The following is a 22,320-nucleotide window of genomic DNA, read 5'->3' as shown; positions in this document are numbered from 1 at the left end:
GCGCAACACAACGGACTTGTTCCACGCGCAGCTGAGTCTGCTAAAGCCAGGCCTCTCCCTGTGTGTGTGTGTGTGGTTCTCCTCGCCGTGGCCGCCGTTTCGCGCTTCGGGGATGGATTTAACAACTGCGTCTCCTTCCAGAATTTGCTGAACAAGGGAGGCCATACCGAAGTGGATGTGCGGCAGTTGCGCCAAGGAAGCGCTGTGGAAGCGGGGAACCTGCTGGTCATCGTTCGAAATGAGGACATTTTCTTACACATCCACAAAGTAGGTTCAAACCTCACTTTTGGCTCTTCCGGGAAATAATTCTCGGCTGTTGATCAGCAACGGGGCAGGATCTTTGCCTAGTTGAAGACATTTGGGGGAATGCGGTAGATCACAGAACAACAGAGTTGGAAGGGACCTTAGAGGTCTTCTAGTCCAACCTCCTGCTCAAGCAGGAGACCCTATACCGACAAATATGTCTCCAATCTCCTCTTAAAAATTACCCGGAGTGCCCACAACTTCTAGAGACAAGTTGCTGCTTCCTTCCTCCCTCCCTCCCTCCCTCCCTATCATCCATCCATCCATCCATCCTTCCATCCATCCATCATCTATCTATCTATCATCTATCTATCTATCTATCTATCTATCTATCTATCTATCTATCTATCTATCTATCTATCTATCTATCATCTCATCTATCTCATCTATCTCATCTATCTAATCTATCATCTTATCTATCTCTCATCTTATCTCTATCTATCTATCTATCATCTATCTATCTATCTATCTATCTATCTATCTATCTATCTATCTATCTATCTACCTATCTATATCTATCTATCTATCATCTATCTATCATCTATCTATCTATCTATCTATCTATCTATCTATCTATCTATCTATCATCTATCTATCTATCTATCTATCATCCTATCTATCATCTATCTATCTATCATCTCATCTATCTCACCTATCTCATCTATCTAATCTATCATCTTATCTATCTCTCATCTTATCTCTATCTATCATCTATCTATCTATCTATATCTATATCTATCTATCTATCATCTATCTATCTATCTATCTATCTATCTATCTATCTATCTATCTATCTATCATCTGTCTATCTATCATCCTATCTATCTATCTATCTATCTATCTATCTATCTATCTATCTATCTATCTATCTATCTATCTATCATCTATCTATCATCCTATCTATCTATCTATCTATCTATCTATCTATCTATCTATCTATCATCTATCTATCTATCTATCTATCTATCTATCTATCTATCTATTTCAGCTTTGTTAAAACTGCCGGCCCGCGGGCCGGATGCGTCACAGCAAAACTGTGCCCACCCCATTGACAGCAATGGGGAAAAAGTCACGATACGTCGCAACATGTCACGTGATGTTGCGAGTTTGACACACACACACCCCGATCTATTTGGTGCTCCCACAGGTCCCTTCCTTGCTGCGTCTCAAACACTGCCCCAACGTGACTTTTGCCGGGGTGGACAGCCCGGAAGATGCTCTGGATCACACCTATCAGGAGCTTTTCCACAGCGGAGGCTTTGTGGTGTCCGATGACAACGTGCTGCAGGGGATGAGCGTGGGTGAGTCTGCCTGCTTCGCAGGGCCGGTTTGCAAACTCTTCGGCTCAGCCGGGAAGGAGGGGGTCTGCTCCTCACGGCCACGTCAGTTGTAGGTGGAGCCCACTGCTCCCAGCCCCGCCCCCGGGGAAGTAACCCACTTGTCATTTGGGCATGCCGGCTGGGGAATTCTGGGAGTGGGTCCACCCATCTTAAAGCAGGCTGGCTGGGGAATTCTGGGAGTTGAAGTCCACCCATCTGAAAGCATGCTGGCTGGGGAATTCTGGGAGTTGAAGTCCACCCGTTTTAAAGCAGGCTGGCTGGGGAATTCTGGGAGTTGAAGTCCAGCCATCTCAAAACGTGCCAGCTGGGGAATTCTGGGAGTGGAAGTCCCCGCATTTTAAAGAATGGCTGCTGGGGAATTCTGGGAGTTTAAGTCCACCCCTCTTAAAACATGCCAGCTGGGGAATTCTGGGAGTTGAAATCCACTGATCTTAAAGAGTGCCGGCTGGGGAATTCTGGGAGTTGAATTCCACCCCTCTGAAAGTAGGCAGTGTTGAGAAATCCTGGGCTAATGGCAGGGCCCTGCTCTTTTTCTCCAGGGGAGCTGAAAGACGTGATCAAAACCCTGGAGAAACTCAACGGTCATGGAAGATGGAAGTGGCTTCTTCACTACCAAGAATCCAAGAAGCTCAAGGAAGATGCCAGGTGAGATCAGTCAGAACGTTGCTGGAAGGGACCTTGGAGGTCTTCTAGTCCAACCCCCTGCTCTTCCTCCCCCAGGAACAACCTCCTTGGTCTCCATCCTGCTTCCTCATTGGCTCGCACCCAACCGTACCCAATCTGCACACCGTATACTATATATATTGGTGGATATGCCCATCTGCAGCATGAGCTAACCTTCAATTTTTTTTAACCAAAATCTCAACAAAAATGCACGACAAATTGACTTATTTGTGGGGGGGGCCCACATTTTTCGTGGTATTTTGATGAAAGCTTTACGGCTCTGCTTACCTGCCAAAGGGGCCGATACGAGTATAATTTTGGGAGTATATTTTGGCACGTAAAATTCTTGGCTAATCTACGGGTACATACGCTAGTCCTCATTAAACAAAGAAGCACATTATATCAGCACCGCCTTCTTTCTGACAGTGGTTCATGCACTCAAGCAGGGCCCAATACCGGGGTGTGAACGAAGCAATTATATATTTTATTTAACCAGGGTTATCTTACAAGCATGTTGTGGGAAGCTGGCCAATGCAGCTTCCATGGGCAATTTCATTTTATTTTATTTTATTTAGATTTCTACACCCTTCATCTCACCTCAAGTATCTGTGCAGTTTACATCAGAAGGACCTATGAATATATCAGTAAAAGCAGAATTTGAAAACTGCATTAAAAACAAGTTAAAACTTAAAAGCGAACACAAATCAGATTAAAATTCAAATGCTGGAAGATGAGGCAGCCCTTGACTTACAAGGGCTGTTTGTTTAGCGACTGTTTGTTTAGCGACTGTTCAAAGTTACTGTGGGCCTGAAAAAAGTGACTTATGACCGGTTCTCATATTTTTGACCGTTGCAGCATCCCCCGTGGTCGCGTGATCAAAATTCAGATGCTTGGCAACTGACTCTTATTTATGACGGTCACAGTGTCCCGGGATCACGTGATATCCCCTTTTGTGACCTCAGGACAAGCAGAGTCAACGGGGGAAGCCATGTTACTAATTTAATAACTGCAGCGATTCGCGCAACGATTCTAGGAAGAAAGGTCGTAAAATGGGGCGATATTCACGTTTCGCTTAGCAACAGATATTTCAGGCTCAATTGTGGTCGTAAGTTGAGGACTGCCCGTATTACGGGTGGAAAATGAGATATACCCACGGACAATATTGCTATTTTATTTATTTCCCCCCACCCCCAAGAGGGAAAACCAGCTGGGCTGATGGACTGGGGACCCTTTGCGAAATTGCCACCCGCCTCAAGGGATCACCTCTTGGTCTTCTTTCTTCCCGCAGGGGGGATCCTGCCGCGTACACCAAGGAGTCGGTCCTGAAATCCTGCCAGGTGGCCAACCTCACCGAAGTCCTCCACTACCACATGTGCGACTCCAGATCCTGCACGAGATTTGAGCGCCTCGACTGCCTCTTGAACTTGCAGATTCAACACATCACCCGGAGGTTCGCCGTGTTCCTCACAGGTAGGAAAGCCCCTCCCCCTCGTTGCTGTCTCCCCGCCCCCCCCCCTAAAAAAAAACCGTAGGAAGAATCTCGACGGCGTCGGCCAAGCGCACCGATCCTCTCTTCCAGAACACCCTTCCGTTTGCCGAAACAGGCAGTCCTCGACTTAACGAGCCCGACCGAGAGCCCGACATTTTTTCCGTCGCTAAGCGAGACCCTGGTTACGCGAGCTTTGCTCCATTTTAGGACCTTTTTCTCGCCACAGTTGTTGAAGCGGATCCCTTAAACGGTGGTTTTAAGTCAGCCACACGGTGGTTAAAGGAAGCTGGCTTCCCCTGTTGGTTTTTTTTTTGGCGGAAGGTCCGAGTGAGAGTAAGTAAGCTCGTTGTAACTTCAAACGGTCACTAAGCAGCCGGCCCCCCTCCTAAGTCCATTGTAACTTTGAACGGTCACTAAGCACCCGGACGTAAGTCAAGTTTGAGTTACCTCGTTTGATTTGACGTCCGATGGCGTCCTTGCCTCTTTTCTGGGCTCACGTTGCCTGCCTGGGCTTGAGATTCCCTTCTGTGAAATGGGTGCAAGCCCGGAAGAATGCCTTTTCTCGTTTCGTCCAGGAGAGAGACCTCTGCTTTTGCCTTTACAGAAAATGCCAGTGCCTGCCGGGAAGCCTTGGAGGACAAAGGGATTCTCCGCCTGGACATCCCTGGCTTCATGGCAGCCGCTCAAGAGATGGTGGCACCGTTCGGAAGCGGCTTCTGGTAAGGAAAACGGCCGGATCCAGAAAGTGGAGAGCGAAAAGAAGCATCGATGGCGGGTTTTGGAAGTCCCGCTGAGGATTTTATTTTATTTTATTTTATTATTTTATTTTATTTTATTTTATTTTATTTTATTTTATTATTTTATTTTATTTTATTATTATTTTATTTTATTTTATTTTATTATTATATTTTATTTTATTTTTATTTTATTTTTATTTTATTTTATTATTCTATTCTATTCTATTTTTAAAAAATTTTTATTTTATTATTTTGTTTTATTATTGTATCGTGCTATGTTATTATATAATTGGGGAACGTTAGGGTTTTAATGGGTTTTATATTGTGATTGTTTTAATTGGGCAATTGTTTAATCCTTTTTTAACTTTTGTATTTCTATTTATATGCCCTGTTCACCGCCCTGAGTCCTCCGGGAGAAGGGCGGTATATACATTTAATAAATAATAATAATAATAATAATTTAATTTTATATTTATTTATTTTCTGATATAATATTATTTTACATTTTTGTTTTATATTATTTATATTTCGTATTGCATTTTATTTTACATTTTACATTTTATTGTATTATTTTATATTTTATTTGACTTGTCTTATGTTACTATTTTATATTAATTTTACATTTTATTTTATTCTATTTTATTTACTGCCCATCTCATCATGAAATGACTTTCTAGCGGTAGTAATTTATTTCATTTATTATTTTATTTTATTTTATTTATTGTGCTATTTTATTTTACATCGATTTATTTTCTTTCATTTTCTTTTATAATTTTCTTTTACATATATTTTCTTTTATAATTTTCTTTTACATTTTCTTTTATATTATTTTATTTATATTTCGTATTATATTTTATTTTACATTATTTTATTTTATAGTTTGCGTTTTATTTTACTGTGTTGTATTTCATTTGATTTATTTATATTACTATTTTATATTTATTTTACATTTTATTATCTTATTTACTGTCCATCATCATGAAACAACTTTTTAGTGGCAGCAATTTTTCCCCCCTACCTGCAAGAAAGAAAGTTGGGTGGGGGGGAAACAATTTCCGGAGGAGGAAAACTACTACAAGGTAGTCCTCGGCTTACGACAATTTGTATAGTGACTATTCAGTTACAAACACCACTGAAAAAGGTGACTTAGCATCATTTTTCACACTTAACGACCGCTGCAGCATCTCTCATAGTCACATGATCGAAATCCAGTTACATTTGGCAACTGGCATGTCTTTATGACGGTCGCGGCATCCCTGTGTGTGTTGTGTGTGTGTGTGTGTGTGTGTGTGAGAGAGAGAGAGAGAGAGAGAGAGAGAGAGAGAGACGTGATCCCTTTTTGCGACCTTCGGACAAACCAAGTGAATGGGGGAAGCCAGATTCACTTAACAACGGTGTTACCAGCTTAACAACTGCAGTGATTCATTTAACGACGGTGCCAAGGCAAGTCGTGAAATGGGGGCAAAACTCAACAACCGCCTTCCTCGGCAATGGAAATGGGGATCAAATGGGGACTGCTATTCGAGGACTATCCGTAACAAGCGGCTGTTTGTTCCAGGTAACCAGGATCGGCGCCTTTGGCCTCTCGGCAAGCAGCCAGGGATCGCGACGCCAAGCTGGCTTTTCTGCTCCTTCCGGTTGTTCCCGGAGACACCGGACTCTCGTCCCGCTCACTCCAATTAAGCCGCCGCAACGCCGTTTGAGGTCAAGCAGACGGTCCTCATTCCCCCGGCCAGTTTTATTTAAGGGCCGTGGCAAGGATTTTTTTTTTTGGAGGGGGGGGGAGAAATGGGGGAGCATGGATTTATTTAACCACAACGTGGAACCTCAGAAGGAAAACGCGTTTCGTGCTCGTCTCTCTCTCTCTCTCTCTCTCTTGCGTAGGAAAGCGAAGTCCAGGAAACGGGGAACCTCAATTGTGCAGCTCCGTATCTCATAGGAAAAATTAAAAATCTGTTTACTTGAAGGGTTAGTTAGGGAATCAGTTGACCTCAACCCAACACTTCAGACATGAGACGTGGTTGGCGCACTCCAAAAGTGTGTGTGGGGGTGGGGGTGGTATGGTTTGGTGTGTTGCACAGGGACTGTGTTAGGCAGGGGTGTCCAATTCCACAGCCAGTGGACTTCAATTCCCAGAATTCCCCACCCATTTCACTTCAATTCCCAGAATTCCCCACACATCGGACTTTGACTCCCATTCCCCACCCATTGGACTCCGACTCCTAGAATTCCCCACCCATCGGACTCTGACTCCCAAAATTCCCCACGCATCGGACTCCGACTCCCAGAATTCCCCACGCATCGGACTCCGATTCCCAGAATTCCCCACGCATCAGACTTTGACTCCCAGAATTCCCTACCCATCAGACTCCGACCCCCAGAATTCCCCACCCATCGGACTTCAACTCCCAGAATTCCCCACCCATTGGACTTCACCTCCCAGAATTCCCCACCCATTGGATTTTTGACTCCCAGAATTCCCCACCCATTGAACTAGTCCCAGAATTCCCCACCCATTGGATTTCGACTCCCAGAATTCCCCACCCATTGCACTTCAACTCCCAGAATTCCCCACCCATTGGATTTCGACTCCCAGAATTCCCCACCCATCGGACGTCAATTCTCTCAAAGTTGCCCAATCCGGGCACCCCTGGTGCGCTGCACCGTGTGCGAGAGCCGCGCTCCACGCGTCTCGTGGCCTTTTAGGGTTCGGGATTATTTTGCACACCAAACGAACGCCAGGCGCAACTGGGCAGTGATCATTTACCTTTGCAGGGGGCGTTTTGCGGGGTGGGGGGAGGAGGAGGGGCGACAAAATAGATACTCCGAGTTAGTAGCACTTGATTTCTCTTGTAGATAAGAGCATGGTTTGTTGAGTTCGGCCTCTCCCTCGAGAAGGGGGGGGGGTCTGTTCACGGTATTGCAATAATAAAAGGGTTCTGGTGTTTTTATTCCCCACTCAAGTTGCTGCACTAATAAAAATTAGGCCTTGTAAGATATCTTCGCCCATCTTTGGGGTGGGGGCAAAACAACAACAACAAAAGAATTCTTTTGTAACTAATCTTTCTAAATAAAGTTGACTTGAAAAGGCGTAGTGGAATCATTCAGGGGGAAGAGGACAATTCCCCCCCCCCAAAAAATAATAAAACTCAAACCAACTAGAGGTGTAAAACCACACCGAGGGCGTTAACGACGGACAATGGGAAGGAGGGCGGGAAAAAAAATCATCTAAATTTTGTATTATTGTGTCAGTTTGGCAGCTGGGGACTACCTGCATTTATTGATTCTTTTTTTTTTAATCCTGGCTTTATAACTTTATAGCGGGGAGGGTGGGGGGGGAGGGTGTCTTCCAACTTGGCCCTTTCGTGACTTGTGGACTTCAACTCCCAGAATTCCTCAGCCAGATCTGAGGAATTAAAGTCCACAAGTCGCAAAAGGGCCAAGTTGGAAGACCCCTGCTTTATAGGTTAACTCAAGGCGGTGAACATAAAAAGATATCCCTTCCTTCCTCCTGTTTTCCTCACAACAACCCTGTGAGGTGGGTTGGGCCAAGAGGGACTGGCCCAAAGTCACCAACTGGGTTTCATGCCAAAGGTAGAACTAGAACTCAGAGTAAACTGGCCATTAGCCCGATCAACCTCTTGGTTATAATGAGTCTAGGAATGGAGTGGGGGGGGGGGGAAGAGAGACACACAGACACAGACACACACGGGCCTCATGTCCTTCTCCTTTGCTTGTGTGAGGGGACGGGCTTCTTCTGCTGAGATGTTTGTAGTGGGGACCCACAGAGGACTGTGGGGTTTTCTTGCAGACATTTCATGACCCAACTAGATAACATCATCAGAGATAGGTGGAGGAAGGACTGTGGGGTCCTTGGTGCTCTCTGAGCTGGGTGGTTTTCTTGCAGACGTTTCACGACCCAACTAGAGAACATCATCGCTGCTAGAAAGGAGTGGAAAGGAGAAGGAAGGACTGTGGGGTCCTTGGTGCTCTCTGAGCTGGGTGGTTTCCTTGCAGACGTTTCACAACCCAACTAGAGAACATCATCAGTATTAGAAGGGAGGGGGGTTTGCAGAAAGGAGGAAGAGGAGGAGAAGGATAAAGAGAAGGAGGACTGTGGGGTCCTTGGTGCTCTCTGAGCTGGGTGGTTTCCTTGCAGACGTTTCATGACCCAACTAGGCAACATCATCAGTGCTAGAAGGGAGGGGGGTTTGTGGAGAGGAGGGGGGAGGACTGTGGGGTCCTTCGGGGCTCTCTGAGCTGGGTGGTTTTCTTGCAGACGTTTCATGACCCAACTAGAGAACATCATCAGAGCTAGGTGGAGGAAGACTGTGGGGTCCTTGGTGCTCTCTGAGCTGGGTGGTTTTCTTGCAGACGTTTCACAACCCAACTAGGTAACATCATCAGTATTAGAAGGGAGGGGGGTTTGCAGAAAGGAGGAAGAAGAGAAGGATAAAGAGAAGGAGGACTGTGGGGTCCCTGGTGCTCTCTGAGCTGGGTGGTTTCCTTGCAGACGTTTCATGACCCAACTAGAGATCATCGCTGCTAGAAAGGAGTGGAAAGGAGAAGGAAGGAAGGAAAGAAGAACTGTGGGGGTCCCTGGTGTCTCTGAGCTGGGTGATTTTCTTGCAGACATTTCACAACCCAACTAGGTAACATCTTCAGTATTAGAAGGGAGTGGGGGTTTGCAGAAAGGAGGAAGAGGAAGAGAAGGATGAAGAGAAGGAGGACTGTGGGCTCCTTGGTGTCTCTGAGCTGGGTGATTTTCTTGCAGACGTTTCACGACCCAACTAGGTAACATCTTCAGTATTGGAAGGGAGTGGTGCTCTCTGAGCTTGGTGGTTTCCTTGCAGACGTTTGGTGACCCAACTAGGCAACATCATCAGTGCACTGGTTTTACTTGGCAGCACAGAAAATAACGCACCACCTTTTCCCCTCCGCTTGACCAAACCTCAGCCTCCCTCCAGCCAATACTGCCCAAAAAAAAAAGTGCAGTCCAGCCAGACGGTCCCGAAACGCAGACGACGGAAGAGACGCACACACGCGCGCACACACAAACACACAGAGGACTTGCCCACGCCGGCATTTTCGTGCTGGCACCGTTTTTTTCGTTTTTCGGGTTTTTTTTTTATTAGTAGCACTTTTAAAACACAAACAGAAGCCTCGTGGCGCAGTTGTGTCCCAACAGATGTAAACAAGTTTTGAGAAGCTTAGGGACGGGGAGATTTTAAGGAGGGGAGATTTAAACAAACAAACAAGAAAAAAAAAAGCACAACCCAAAATTGTTGGGGATTTTTTTTGTTTTTACGAGCTGCCGCTTAAGGGTGGGCAACCGGAAGGCAGCTTTTGCCAGGACAGCAGATTCGACGGGAACTTTTGGCCGCATGAAATGGGATTTTATATTTACTTTTTTTTGGGGGGGGGGTAGGGGGTGGGGAAGCTGATATGGGCGCGTGGACCGCCAGGAGTTTGGAGAAAAAAAGATGGTAGCCTGGGGGGGGGGAAAGGAGAAAGCTAGCAGAGACACAACCCCCCCCCCGGGTTGGTGGTCCTCGTGTCCCGTTTTCCCCACACACACACAAACACACTCTGGAACCGGCCGGCTATTTTTTCTTCTTCTTTTCTTTCTTTTTTCAAAGGGCTGAGAGCAGAGTTAGCGAGAGTTAGAGAGAGTTGTGGGTGTTACAACACCGCAACCTGAAATGGACACATGATTATATCGGAAAAAAGAGGAAGGGAGGTTTTGAGCAGTGCAGGCTCCTTTCAATCTGAAGAGATGTGATTCGGGAAGGGAGGGCAGAGAGGGAGGGAGGGAGGGAGGATGGATGGAAGGAAGGAAGGAAGGAAGGAAGGAGAGCAGGAGGGAGGGAGGGAGGATGGAAGGAAGGAAGGAAGGAAGGGAGGGAGGGAGGGAGGCAGGGGAGCAGGAGGGAGGGAGGATGGAAGGAATGAAGGATGGAAGGAAGGAAGGGAGGAAGGGAGGGAGGGAGGGAGGATGGAAGGAAGGAAGGAAGGAAGGAAGGAAGGAAGGAAGGAGAGCAGGAGGGAGGGAGGGAGGATGGAAGGAAGGAAGGGAACAGGGCCTTACAACGGTGAGCTGCGTATGGCGCTCAGCTTAAAAAGGTCCTCCGTGCGGGGGTGGCCAGCGGCCGAGAGCCGGGGGGGCGGGGCAGGGGGGGGTGAGAGACGTCCAGGCCCCGTTCACTGCTGCTCCTCCTCTCCGTAGATGTCGTTCTTCTTCCGCTTCATCTCTTCAAAGTCGAACTCGGAGCCCATCATCCTCTTGTAAATGTCCTTGATGTCGTCGCAGGTGGTCTCAAAGTGGGTGGTGGCGTCGTAGGTGCGGGAGATAAAGATCTGGCCGACGTGGAAAAAGGGCAGAGGGTGGCTGTCGCTATCAGAGTTTGCGTTTTTCTTTTTCTTTCCTTTCTCTTTCTCTTTCTTCCTTTTCTTTTCCTCTTTTCTCTCTCTCCTTTCTGGATCTTCCTTCCCTCATTTCCCTCTTCCCCAATCCATCCTTCCTCCTCTTCCTCCCTCCCTCCCTTCTTTCCTGCCTTTCTCCTTCCTTCTTCCCTTTGTTCTCTCCTTCTGTCCTCCCTTTCCCTCTTCCCAAATCCTTCCTTCCAAACTTCCTTTCCTTTCTTCCCTCCTTCCTCTTTTCCCAAATCCATCCTTCCATCCTTTGTCCTCTTCTTCCCTCCCTCTCTCTCTCTCTCTCCTTCCCTTCCACCCTTCTCATTATTTAATTAGGCAATTAAACGCGACCAAAAAAAAAAGATGAAAATACGAAGCATCAAAATCAGAAACAAATTAAATGGAAGGACCGGTGCATAAACGGGGTTGGGGGCTTTCCTCCTACCCCCACCCCACCCCACCCGGTCTTCATACCAACCTGGCTTTCTCTGCCCAGGTCGGTTGGGGAAAACATGTCGCTGACGCTAACAAACCTACAAGGAAGGAGAAAGAGAAGATCAATCCAGGAAGATTTCAGCCAACAGGGTGGTCAGCCTACCCAACAACAACAACAACAACAACAACAAAATTGGTTTTATTTCACACTATATATCGGGATTTCTGTCTGATGCCTCCGATGGGTTGGGAGTTTGGCAAAACCCCAAATCGGATGCATTTTGATCTCATGGAGTTAAGACAGGGGTGTCCACAGCCTTGGCAAAGTTGTAAGACTGGTGGACTTCAACTCCCAGAATTCCCCAGCCAGCTCTGGGAGCCCACCTGTCTTTCAAAGTCCGTGGAGATTCTCCATCCTCCCAAGTCATGGCTGTCCCAAAGTTGCTTTTTTTTCTTTTTTCCAGGAAGCCGCTGGACTTTTCTTGTTTTTTCTTCGAAGAGGTTTCGCTTCTCATCCCAGAAGCTTCCTTCTGTTCGGACGGGATCCTCCCATCCCTCACCATCCAGCCCTAGCGGAGGAAGCTTCTGGGACGAGAAGCGAAACCTCTTCAAAAAAGAACAAGTCCAGCGGCCTCCTGGAAACAACTATAGCTGGACCCTTCCTGTGAGGTGAGGCCTTGTGCTCTGTCCTCTTCTTTCTTCTGAGCCTTGGTGTTCCTCAACCTCGGCAACTTGGAAGACCCGGGGACTTCCACTCCCAGAATCCCCCAGGCTTAGGGGAGGTGGGGGGGGGGGAAGAAAGGCACGAGTAGCCCGACTCGGCCCCAACCCGGCAGGCAGCCTTACTTCTCCTCGATGGGCTCCAGGAGGTCCATGGCGGGCCTGATCTCCTTCTCAGGATTGTTCGTCTCCACGGTGGTGCTCACAATGGCAATGTACTTCCCCTGGGCTGCCACGTTGTGGGCGGACGAGATCATGCAGACGTAGATGTCTTTAAAAAGAAAAAGAAAAAAGACACACAACGGTGGCAAAACCTCCCCATAAAGGCACGGAGACAAAAGCCGCAAAACTGGCAAGGGCTTCGACCGAGGGATTCTACCCCCTCCCTGCCGCCGCACCCCGAGGGCCAGATTTGCTTCCTCCCGAGTCTTACCCGACTTCCTGTTGACTTGGTTTTGGGGAATGATGATCTGGCAGGAGTTGGCATCGTTGGTGTTCCGGATCGGGTGGTTCAGGATGCAGATCACCCGGATCACCTTGCCCGTTTTCTTCACCCGGTCTGGGACGTAGCTGGGGTCGCAGATGAGCTGCTTGCAACGGGCGATCTGCGGCCGGGGGGGGGGGAGAGGGGGAAGAGGTTGGAGACCACCGAGGGATGGAGAATGGCAGAAGACACGGGCGGATCCCGGAGAGAACGTGGGTAGTAGCTCAGGGCAGAACCGTGGGGATCCTGGGTGCTCTCTGAGCTGGGTGGTTTCCTTGCAGACCCAACCAGGGAACATCCTCAGTGCTGGAAGGAAGGGGGGGGGGGTTGCAGGGGAGGGAGGAGGAGGAGGGGGAGGACTGTGGTTTCCTGGGTGCTCTCTGAGCTGGGTGGTTTTCTTGCAGATGTTTCATGACCCAACAATTTTTTTATTTTTTTATTTTTTTAATTTTAATTCCATTTATATCCCGCCCTTCTCCGAAGACTCAGGGCGGCTTACAAGCTTAGCAGTAGCCTTCATTCTATGTATATGCCTGCTTATTAGGGCTTTGACACACACACACCAAGCGGCATTATTACAAAGTCAGCTTAATTGCCCCCAACAATCTGGGTCCTCATTTTACCTACCTCGGAAGGATGGAAGGCTGAGTCAACCTGGAGCCTGGTGGGACTCGAACCTGCACTAATTGCAGGCAGCTGGTGTTACTTAAGGAGGCATTAGCCCACTGCTCCACCAAGGCTCTACAAAGTAACATCATCAGTGCTAGAAGGGAGGGAGTGAGGAGGAGGAGGAGGACTGTGGGATCCTTGGTGCTCTCTGAGCTGGGTGGTCTTCTTGCAGACGTTTCATGACCCATGTAGGGAACATCATCAGTGTTAGAAGGGAGTGGGGTGTGTGAGGAGGAGGAAGAGGAGGAGGAATAACAATCTTTGGTGCTCTGGGAACTTGTTTCCTTCCAAACATTTCCTGACCCAAATAGGTGACATCATCAGCTACTAGAAGGGTGGGGGCTTTTCTCTGTTTATATACCAATGGCTTGCCCTGTCAGCGTTGGTGGGAGTGTTCTTGGGGGGTGGGGGTGTCCCTTGATTAGACTGTTGGTTACTGATTGATGGTTTGTCTGAGGGTGTTATTGACAGCTGAGGATGTTCCCAAGTTGGGTCGCAAGCAAACAACCCAATTTAGAGAGCACCAAGGACGGTATATAAATATAATAAAGATAAAGATAAAGATTTTCTTCCTCTGCACAGCACCCCGACACACACACACTGCCTCCTAGCACCGGTGATGTTGCCCTGATTGGATGACGAAACCATCCCTGATCTGCCAATCGATTCCTTAATATTAAAAAGAAAACCTTGGGGCGCTTTGGAAAGAAGGCGCAAGGTTTTTAGGCATGAGGCGCGGAAAAGAGGGAGAGATGAACCACCAGTTGTTAATCCCGTTTCAGCTCTTTCCCACGACTGCTTTCCCCGGAGCAGAGGGGAAAAATCCCCCCCCCAAAAAAACCCCAGCCTCACTCTACCTCTCCTTCCGATTTCACCCCGACGACTTTGCCGTTCTCTACGACAATCTCTTCAATGGGCTTGTTCAACATGTAGGTCCCTCCGTAGATGGCACTTAGCCTGTCAACAAAGCAAAAAAAAAACGAGTAGCGAGAAAGAGTGCAGAGAAGAGCAACGAAGATGATCAGGGGACCGGAGGCTAAAACATACAAGGAACGGTGGTTGGAATTGGGCAGGTCTAGTTTAACGAAGAAGGACGAGGGGGGACAGGATAGCAGTCTTCCAATATCTCAGGGGCTGCCCCAAAGAAGAGGCAGTCAAGCTATTCTCCAAAGCACCTGAAGGCAGGACAAGAAGCAACGGATGGAAACTAACCAAGGAGAGAAGCAACCTAGAACTAAGGAGAGATTTCCTGACAATGAGGACAATTAACCAGTGGAACTCCTTGCCTCCAGAAGCTGTGAATGCTCCAACACTGGAAGTTTTTAAGAAAAGATGGGACAGCCATTTGTCCGAAATGGTATAGGGCAGGGGTAGGCAACCTCGGCTCTTTTATGACTCATGGACTTCAACTCCCAGAATTCCTGAGCCAGCAAGCGTGGAAACCTCTCCTTTTCCCCTCAGCATGGCTGGTTCAGGAATTCTGGGAGTTGACGTCCATGAGTCATAAAAGAGCCGAGGTTGCCTACCCCTGGTTTAGGGTTTCCTGCCTGAGCAGGGGGTTGGACGAGATGACCTCCAAGGTCCCCTCCAACATTGTTGCTGTTGTTGTTATTATTACTATTATTATTATTACTATTATTATAAAATAAAAGGCTGTTAATTGGACCTGGCAGCCCAAACAACTTCCTCTCCACCCAGCGAAGGTCTCACCTGGCAAATCCTTGCGGAAGCTCGCCCAAGCCATAGAGAGGATAGAGGTAGGGACTTTTGCCATATCTCGCCAAAGACTCGCTGTACAGTTTGATCCTGTTGATGGTTTCTTGGCAAGGTTGATCTAGGTAGCTGAAGGAAGGAAGGAAGGAAGGAAGGAAGGAAAGAGAGAAAGAAAGAAAGAAAGAAAGAAAGAAAGAAAGAAAGAAAGAAAGAAAGAAAGAAAAAGAAAGAAAGAAAGAAAGAAAAAGAAAGAAAGAAAGAAAGAAAGAAAGAAAGAAAGAAAGAAAGAAAGAAAGAAAGAAAGAAAGAAAGAGAGTTGAGATCATGGGTGGGCCAATATAACCTGGCGACTACAACTCCCAGGTTGTAAAGTCGCCATAGTGCCCTGGTTCAGATGAAGTGGGGGACAACACAGGCGAGGTGGGGAGGGGTATCCCTCTCACTTACTCATCCGTCCTGTACAGGGCCAGGGCGTGGCCCGTGAAGTCAATCACATCCTGGCCGAGATCAAATTTCTTGTAGACATCGCGCATGGTGGTCTTCTTGGGGTCCACCCCTTCGAAGGTGCGGGCGTCGTTCTCGTCAAAGTTGGCCACGTAGACCAGAAACTTCCGGAAGCGTCTTTTCTCAAACAGGCCCATCAAACCTTCAAAGGGAAAACAGCCCTCTGAGTGATCAGGAGTGAAAAATGCGCGCTTCTATCCTGGCTTGTTCTAGTCCAGGGATAGGCAACCTTGGCTCTTTTGTGACTGGTGGACTTCAACTCCCAGAATTCCTGATCCAGCGTGGCTCAGCTTGGAAACCTTTCCCTTTTCCCTCAGCATGGCTGGATCAGGAATTCTGGGAGTTGAAGTCCACGAGTCATAAAGCGGCCTAGGCCAAGGGTAGGCCACCTTGGCTCTTTTAGGACTGGTGGACTTCAACTCCCAGAATTCCTGAGCCAGCATGGGGAACTATGGCCCCTTCATGACTTGGGGACTTCAACTCCCAGAATTCCTCAGCCATCATGGCTCAGTATGGAAACCTTTCCTTTTCCCCTCAGCATGACTGGATAAGGAATTCTGGGAGTTGAAGTCCACGAGCTTGGAGACGAGCAGAAATGTGGGCTCTGGCCAGTTTCCCCCCCATCCCAACTGGAGATTGCTTTGCAGTATAGGGATTCCTCAACTTATAACCATTTGCTTAGTGACGGCACTGAAAAAAAAATGTGACGTAGGACTGTTTTTCACATTTAAGGCCACTGCAGCATCCCCACGGTGACGCGATCAAAACCGGCAAGTGGGATGCATTTATGACGGCTGCACGGTGTGCCGGGCTCATGTGATCTCCTTTTGCGACCAACTCCCCAGCAAAATCAATGGGAGAGGCCGGATTCACTTAAGAACAGTGTTAAGAACTGGAGTGATTCATTTAACAACCGTGTTAAGAACCTAACTGCAGTGATTCGCTTAACAGTGGCAAGAAAGATCGTAAAATGGGACCCAAAGTCTGTTCTGTCCCAGCCTACGTGAGTCCTTGTTAACTCACCATGACCAACCCCTCTTCCAACAAGTGGGCTGGAAACGCAGGAAAATATTATTTGCAGACCTGAGATCATGTATTATTTGCAGACCTGCAAAATGTCCCAAAAGCAAAGGCAAACAAAACACGATTCAAACGGAGAATTGTTCACGGGCCAGGCAAACGAAACATGATCCCACCAAACTAAGCACATTGATTTGTGCTTTAGATTGTAAGCCGCCCTGAGTCTTCGGAGAAGGGCGGGATATAAATGGGATTTTAAAAAAAAAACTGGAGTCCTTTGCCAATGGTTGCCTTGAGCAACCAGCACCGCCCACACCTTCCCTTTTTATTACACAGCACCCAGGTGTGGCTTTCTCAATGCTTTCTCCTCCGCCCTTGGAGTCACCCCATTGCCTCCCTCTGTCCTGCTCTGGTTGCCTGTCGGAGTTTATGAGCCTCTATGATGTCTTCCAGCTGTGAGTCCTCAGAGTCTGACTCAGCTTCCCAGCACAGCTGGGTCTCAGCCTGAGCACAAGTGGAGGGGGCAGGCTCTTCCTCAGATTGTAAGTCCTGGAGCTCATCAGAGCCTTCCTCCGACTCTGATGGCTCTCCAGGCCCCTCTTCCTCCTCCTCCTCCTCCGATCCCCCAGACTCAACTGCCGGGTCCACTGGCTGGCACGGAATCAGAAACCTGTCCCTGACCAACCATCTTGCTCATCAACAAAAAACGGGGACTCAACCGAGGCCTACCAATGCAATGATCTTGTGACCCACACTGTAACCCACTGGTGGGATCCATCGAGAGAAAGACCCATCGGCTTACTGGAGGCGAGAGCTTCCGCTTCGGTCGAAGGGACCTTGTAGATCTTCCCACCCTTGTAGACGAAGCTGCCTTCGATCACCTTGAAGTCCAGGTAGCGAGTGACCTCCGTGTACAGCAGCATCTTGACCAGCTGACCTGCAGGGGACAAAAAATGAAAAAAAAAGAAAAAGGGTCCAGTATGGATTACCCAGTATGAGCCCAGTCGGGCAGGCAAACGCCGAGAGTTCAAGAACTCTGGGCTGGTGGGGGTCCAGGAAGGAAGCCTTCTCTGTCTTTGCCCCCACTCTGTGCAACATTCTCTCCTATCCTGCCCCCGCAAGAGGCTAGTCCTCACCCTCCTGGCCTTCCAGAAAAGACTCAAAACATGGCCAGGGGTGTCCAGAGGAACATGCAGCCGGGGGGGGGGGCTGATTAGCCCCCTGAAAGCCCCCACCTCCTTTCATGCCAAAGGTGCTTTTTTTCAAGAGGCAACTGGATTTTTTTTGTTTTTCCTTGAAGACGTTTCGCTTCTCATCCAAGAAGCTTCTTCAGCTCTGACTGGAGGGCGGGGTATGGGAGGATTTATACTCCTTGCAGATGGCTGGCCCTTCGCCTTATTTTAGAGCAGTGACGGCGAACCTTTTAGAGACCAAGTGCCCCAACTGCAACCCCAAACCCACTTATTTATGCACCAAGGGCCAACCTGGCAATTTAATCAGAATACGGAGGGTTGAGTTTACCAAAAACAACTCAGACATTAACGCCTTTTCCCTTAAAAGAAAAACACAATGGCAAAGCTTTCAATGACACAAGGAACTTTTTGCTGAAAGGTAAAAGTCTGCATTTAGCACGCTTTTGAACAATGTGATTTTTGCTGTTGTATGCCTGCTGATAATTTGCCTAACCTTGGCTTATACTTTGTAAGTTTGAAAGCAACACATGCAGCTCTCAGGTCATCTGTTAGTCTGTTTCTGGTGTCAGATTTGATATAATTCAAAGCTGAAAACAGCACGCTCGCTCCAGAGACGTGTTTTGAATAAGAAGGGGCTTGAGAAATGGCTTTTTCCTGCGAAAACATAGCCAAACAGTGAGGCCCACCTGCGCGATCAATAAAGGAAATCCATCATGCAGCCGTGTGTGCTGTAGTATTTTCGGAGGCCCGAGACACAAAAGAAGTAAAGAAAAACCCGTTTTATTTCTAGCAGGAGAAGAAAGTAGCCAAGGCCGTTTCTAGCCACTCACCACAGGCCATAAGGAATTTGGGAATCAGGTCGACGTTCCAGTCTCTTCCTCGGCCCATCGACTCTGGGACCACTCCTGGCATGGAAAACCTTTTGTACAGCTTTTAAGAAGAAGAAGGGGACGCGGAGTTAAGAGGGGTTGGGCACTTCACCCACCCAGGAAAAAAAAATCTGTAAACTGACCAGAATCAGAAGGGAACCAGAAGGGAAAGGGGGAAAGAAAGGTTGATCTAGGTAGCTGAAGGAAAGAAGAAGAAAGAAAGAAAGAAAGAAAGAAAGAAAGAAAGAAAGAAAGAAAGAAAGAAAGAAAGAAAGAAAGGAGGGAGGGAGGGAGGGAGGGAGGGAAGGACACTCACATCTTCCAGGGGTGTAATAGAAGCACTTTCCCCTCCATAGTAAGCGTTGCGATCCATGTGCAGGACCTTTTTGCCATTCACGGACATGATGCCAGAGAGGATGCATTCCTGCAGAGAGCAGAAAAAAATCAAGAACCCCCCCATGGATCGTGACCTGCACCCAAGTCCCCCCACAGGAAGGAGTGCGGCTTAAGGGGGAAGCAGGCCTGCTCTCCAGGCTGGGGGTTGCCACGGAAGAGTCCATTTCAGCTGACCCGTCCAATTGCTAGCGCAGGGGTCTTCAAACTTGGCCACTTGTGGACTTCAACTCCCAGAATTCCTCAGCCAGCTGGGAGTTGAAGTCCACAAGTCTTAAAAGGGGCCACGTTTGAAGACCTGGCTGAGGAAATCTGGGAGTTGAAGTCCACAAGTTTTAAAAGGAGCCACGTTTGAAGACCCCTGCGCTAGAGGGTGCGCTGAACACAGAATTCTGAGCTCCGGGATGGATGTCAGGCCTTAAGGTCCACCGGGGTCTTTCCTGGTGGTTTTTGCTTGTCTGAAATGGTATGGGGGTCCCCAGCTCGAGCAGGGGGCTCAACTAGAAGACCTCCAAGGTCCCTTCCAGCTCCGTTATTCTATGTCAGGGGTAGGCCACCTGGGCTCTTTTATGACTCGTGGACTTCCAACTCCCAGAATCCCTGAGCCAGCATGGGGCAACTATGGCCCCTTCATGACTTGTGGACTTCAACTCCCAGAATTCCTGAGCCAGCCATGCTGAGGGGAAAGGGAGAGGTTTCCAAGCTGAGTCATGCTGGCTCAGGAATTCTGGGAGTTGAAGTCCCCAAGTCATGAAGGGGCCAAAGTTCCCCCCATGCTGGCTCAGGAATTCTGGGAGTTGAAGTCCACGAGTCATGAGGGGGCCATAGTTCCACCATGCTGGCTCAGGAATTCTGGGAGTTGAAGTCCCCAAGTCATGAAGGGGCCAAAGTTTCCCCTATGCTGGCTCAGGAATTCTGGGAGTTGAAGTCCACGAGTCATGAGTGGGCCATAGTTCCACCATGCTGGCTCAGGAATTCTGGGAGTTGAAGTCCACGAGTCATGAGGGGGCCATAGTTCCTCCATGCTGGCTCAGGAATTCTGGGAGTTGAAGTCCACGAGTCATAAAAGAGCCACGGTTGCCTACATCTGTTCTATGTTATTCTCTGCCTTCCTGCCTTCTGATGCGGCCCCCACCTCAAGCCCTGCCACACTTCCTCTATAAAGCCCGGCTGTTGTGTTAGGCTGTAGTCCAGATTCGCAAGAGGGAGGGGCAAATCTTTGCCAGGGTGCAAAGAGACAGCTGGACTTGGATTGTCTCTTTTATGACTCGTGGACTTCAACTCCCAGAATTCCTGAGCCAGCATGGGGGAACTATGGCCCCCTCATGACTCGTGGACTTCAACTCCCAGAATTCCTGAGCCAGCATGGGGGAACTATGGCCCCCTTTATGACTCGTGGACTTCAGCTCCCAGAATTCCTGAGCCAGCATGGGGGAACTATGGCCCCCTCATGACTCGTGGACTTCAGCTCCCAGAATTCCTGAGCCAGCATGGGGGAACTATGGCCCCTTCATGACTCGTGGACTTCAACTCCCAGAATTCCTGAGCCAGCATGGGGGAACTATGGCCCCTTCATGACTCACGGACTTCAACTCCCAGAATTCCTGAGCCAGCATGGTGGAACTATGGCCCCCTCATGACTCGTGGACTTCAACTCCCAGAATTCCTGAGCCAGCATGGGGGAACTATGGCCCCCTCATGACTCCTGGACTTCAACTCCCAGAATTCCTGAGCCAGCATGGGGGAACTATGGCCCCCTCATGACTCATGGACTTCAACTCCCAGAATTCCTCAGCCAGCATGGGGGAACTATGGCCCCCTTTATGACTCGTGGTCTTCAGCTCCCAGAATTCCTGAGCCAGCATGGGGGAACTATGGCCCCCTCATGACTCGTGGACTTCAACTCCCAGAATTCCTGAGCCAGCATGGGGGAACTATGGCCCCTTCATGACTCACGGACTTCAGCTCCCAGAATTCCTGAGCCAGCATGGGGGAACTATGGCCCCCTCATGACTCGTGGACTTCAGCTCCCAGAATTCCTGAGCCAGCATGGGGGAACTATGGCCCCCTCATGACTCCTGGACTTCAACTCCCAGAATTCCTGAGCCAGCATGGGGGAACTATGGCCCCCTCATGACTCATGGACTTCAACTCCCAGAATTCCTCAGCCAGCATGGGAGAACTATGGCCCCCTCATGACTCGTGGACTTCAACTCCCAGAATTCCTGAGCCGGAATAGAGCAAGGTCAGACCCTAACCCAGCAAGTCACAGTGTGTTCCTAACAGGCAAATAATTGCTTTCATCTGGCAAGATTCTGTCTGTAGGTGCACTACAATAAAGCAACTACACTGGACTTACAACCATTGACTTACAACCTTGGCTTACAACAAGTCAAGAAGCTTCTCACTCAAAATAAGTTGTGTCCTAAACCTCCATTTCTTTTTCTTTTTTCCCCCCTTTTCATGGTGTAAGCGGGAGAGAACGGGAACAATGGAGGCGTCTGAAGGACTGGTTAAGCCTAGGACTGTCTCCACTCTGAAACAACCTGGAACTAAGGATGAAATTTCCTGACAGCGAGAACAATTAGCCAGTGGAACCACCTGCCTCCAGAAGCGGCGAATGCTCCAACACTGGAAGTTTTTAAGAAGAGACTGGACAGCCATTTGTCTGAAATGGTATATAGGGTTTCCTGCCGGGGGGGGGGCGGTTGGACTAGATGACCTCCAAGGTCCCTTCCAACTTTTATTATTATTATATTATCAAATCCTCTGATCCACCATAAATATATTTCTGACAAAGGGCCAGCTGGATTAGGAGGCCAACTCTCCTTGCCACATTGGCACGGAAGGAAAGCTGTTGCTGTTGGCCCGGGAAGACAAAAAATTGCAAGGCATGGGGTTACAAAGCAGGCAGCCGGTAAGATTTCTCCCCCACTTGGGATAAAGCGTGACTCTGTTTTCTTCCTTCGTCTTGGAAGCCCCGGATTGCAAATGATCTCAAAGGAAAGGCCATTTTGCTCCTCAGCCGCTCAGGTGAGTTTTGCCTACGATCTGGCAGGTTAGGAGGTAGCAGCCTTTGTGAGGTGAGCTGAGTTCACTTTTGATTTATCTGTTCTGTTCTGTTCTGTTCTGTTCTGTTCTGTTCTGGTCTGGTCTATTCCATTCCATTCCATTTTATTCTGTAATTCTATTCTGCAATTAGTGCAGGTTCGAGTCCCACCAGGCTCAAGGTTGACTCAGCCTTCCATCCTTCCCAGGTAGGTAAAATGAGGACCCAGATTGTTGGGGGCAATAAGCTGACTTTGTAATAATGCCGCTTGGGGTGTGTGTGAAAGCCCTAACAAGCAGGCATATACATAGAATGAAGGCTACTG

At 48.4% G+C, this 22,320-nt stretch overlaps 2 protein-coding genes across 3 annotated transcripts in view; one reads left to right on the top strand and one right to left on the bottom strand.

Annotated features, from left to right (window-relative positions):
- Positions 1-7,492, top strand: part of LOC308670298 (protein TASOR 2-like) — a 45,322-nt gene extending 37,830 nt beyond the window's left edge. For both annotated transcript variants that reach the window (XM_081331749.1, XM_081331750.1), the window contains 6 exons: positions 142-267; positions 1,451-1,604; positions 2,183-2,288; positions 3,595-3,776; positions 4,400-4,514; positions 6,091-7,492. In XM_081331749.1, the coding sequence (XP_081187875.1) occupies positions 142-267; positions 1,451-1,604; positions 2,183-2,288; positions 3,595-3,776; positions 4,400-4,514; positions 6,091-6,094 (687 nt within the window). In that variant the 3' untranslated portion in view covers positions 6,095-7,492. The remainder of the gene's footprint in view (positions 1-141; positions 268-1,450; positions 1,605-2,182; positions 2,289-3,594; positions 3,777-4,399; positions 4,515-6,090) is intronic.
- Positions 7,493-9,617: 2,125 nt separating this feature from the next.
- On the bottom strand, positions 9,618-19,028 carry LOC308670307 (rab GDP dissociation inhibitor beta-like). Its single transcript, XM_081331763.1, has 10 exons — positions 18,870-19,028; positions 18,515-18,614; positions 17,294-17,428; positions 15,415-15,613; positions 14,965-15,096; positions 14,112-14,211; positions 12,535-12,706; positions 12,228-12,372; positions 11,425-11,479; positions 9,618-10,889 (listed from the first exon to the last, which is right to left on the bottom strand). Exons 1-10 carry the CDS (start codon positions 19,011-19,013, stop codon positions 10,734-10,736), a joined length of 1,338 nt encoding a protein of 445 aa, XP_081187889.1. The 5' UTR covers positions 19,014-19,028; the 3' UTR covers positions 9,618-10,733.
- Between the last annotated feature and the right edge of the window lie 3,292 nt (positions 19,029-22,320).

The sequence above is a fragment of the Vipera berus genome (assembly GCF_964194415.1).
Source record: "Vipera berus genome assembly, chromosome: 6".
Classification (NCBI taxonomy): Eukaryota; Metazoa; Chordata; class Lepidosauria; order Squamata; family Viperidae; genus Vipera; species Vipera berus.
The sequence above is the reverse complement of the archived record's forward strand: the minus strand, read 5'-3'. Positions and strand labels throughout refer to the sequence as shown.

Coding starts and splice junctions, on each gene's coding strand:
- LOC308670307 (XM_081331763.1), bottom strand. CDS start 19,013: ATGGGGGGGTTCTTGATTTTTTTCTGCTCTCTGCAGGAATGCATCCTC. Junction 11,480..12,227: donor CTGGAGCCCATCGAGGAGAA/GTAAGGCTGCCT, acceptor CCTTCCTTGTAG/GTTTGTTAGCGTCAGCGACA. Junction 10,890..11,424: donor ACCTGGGCAGAGAAAGCCAG/GTTGGTATGAAG, acceptor CACGTCGGCCAG/ATCTTTATCTCCCGCACCTA.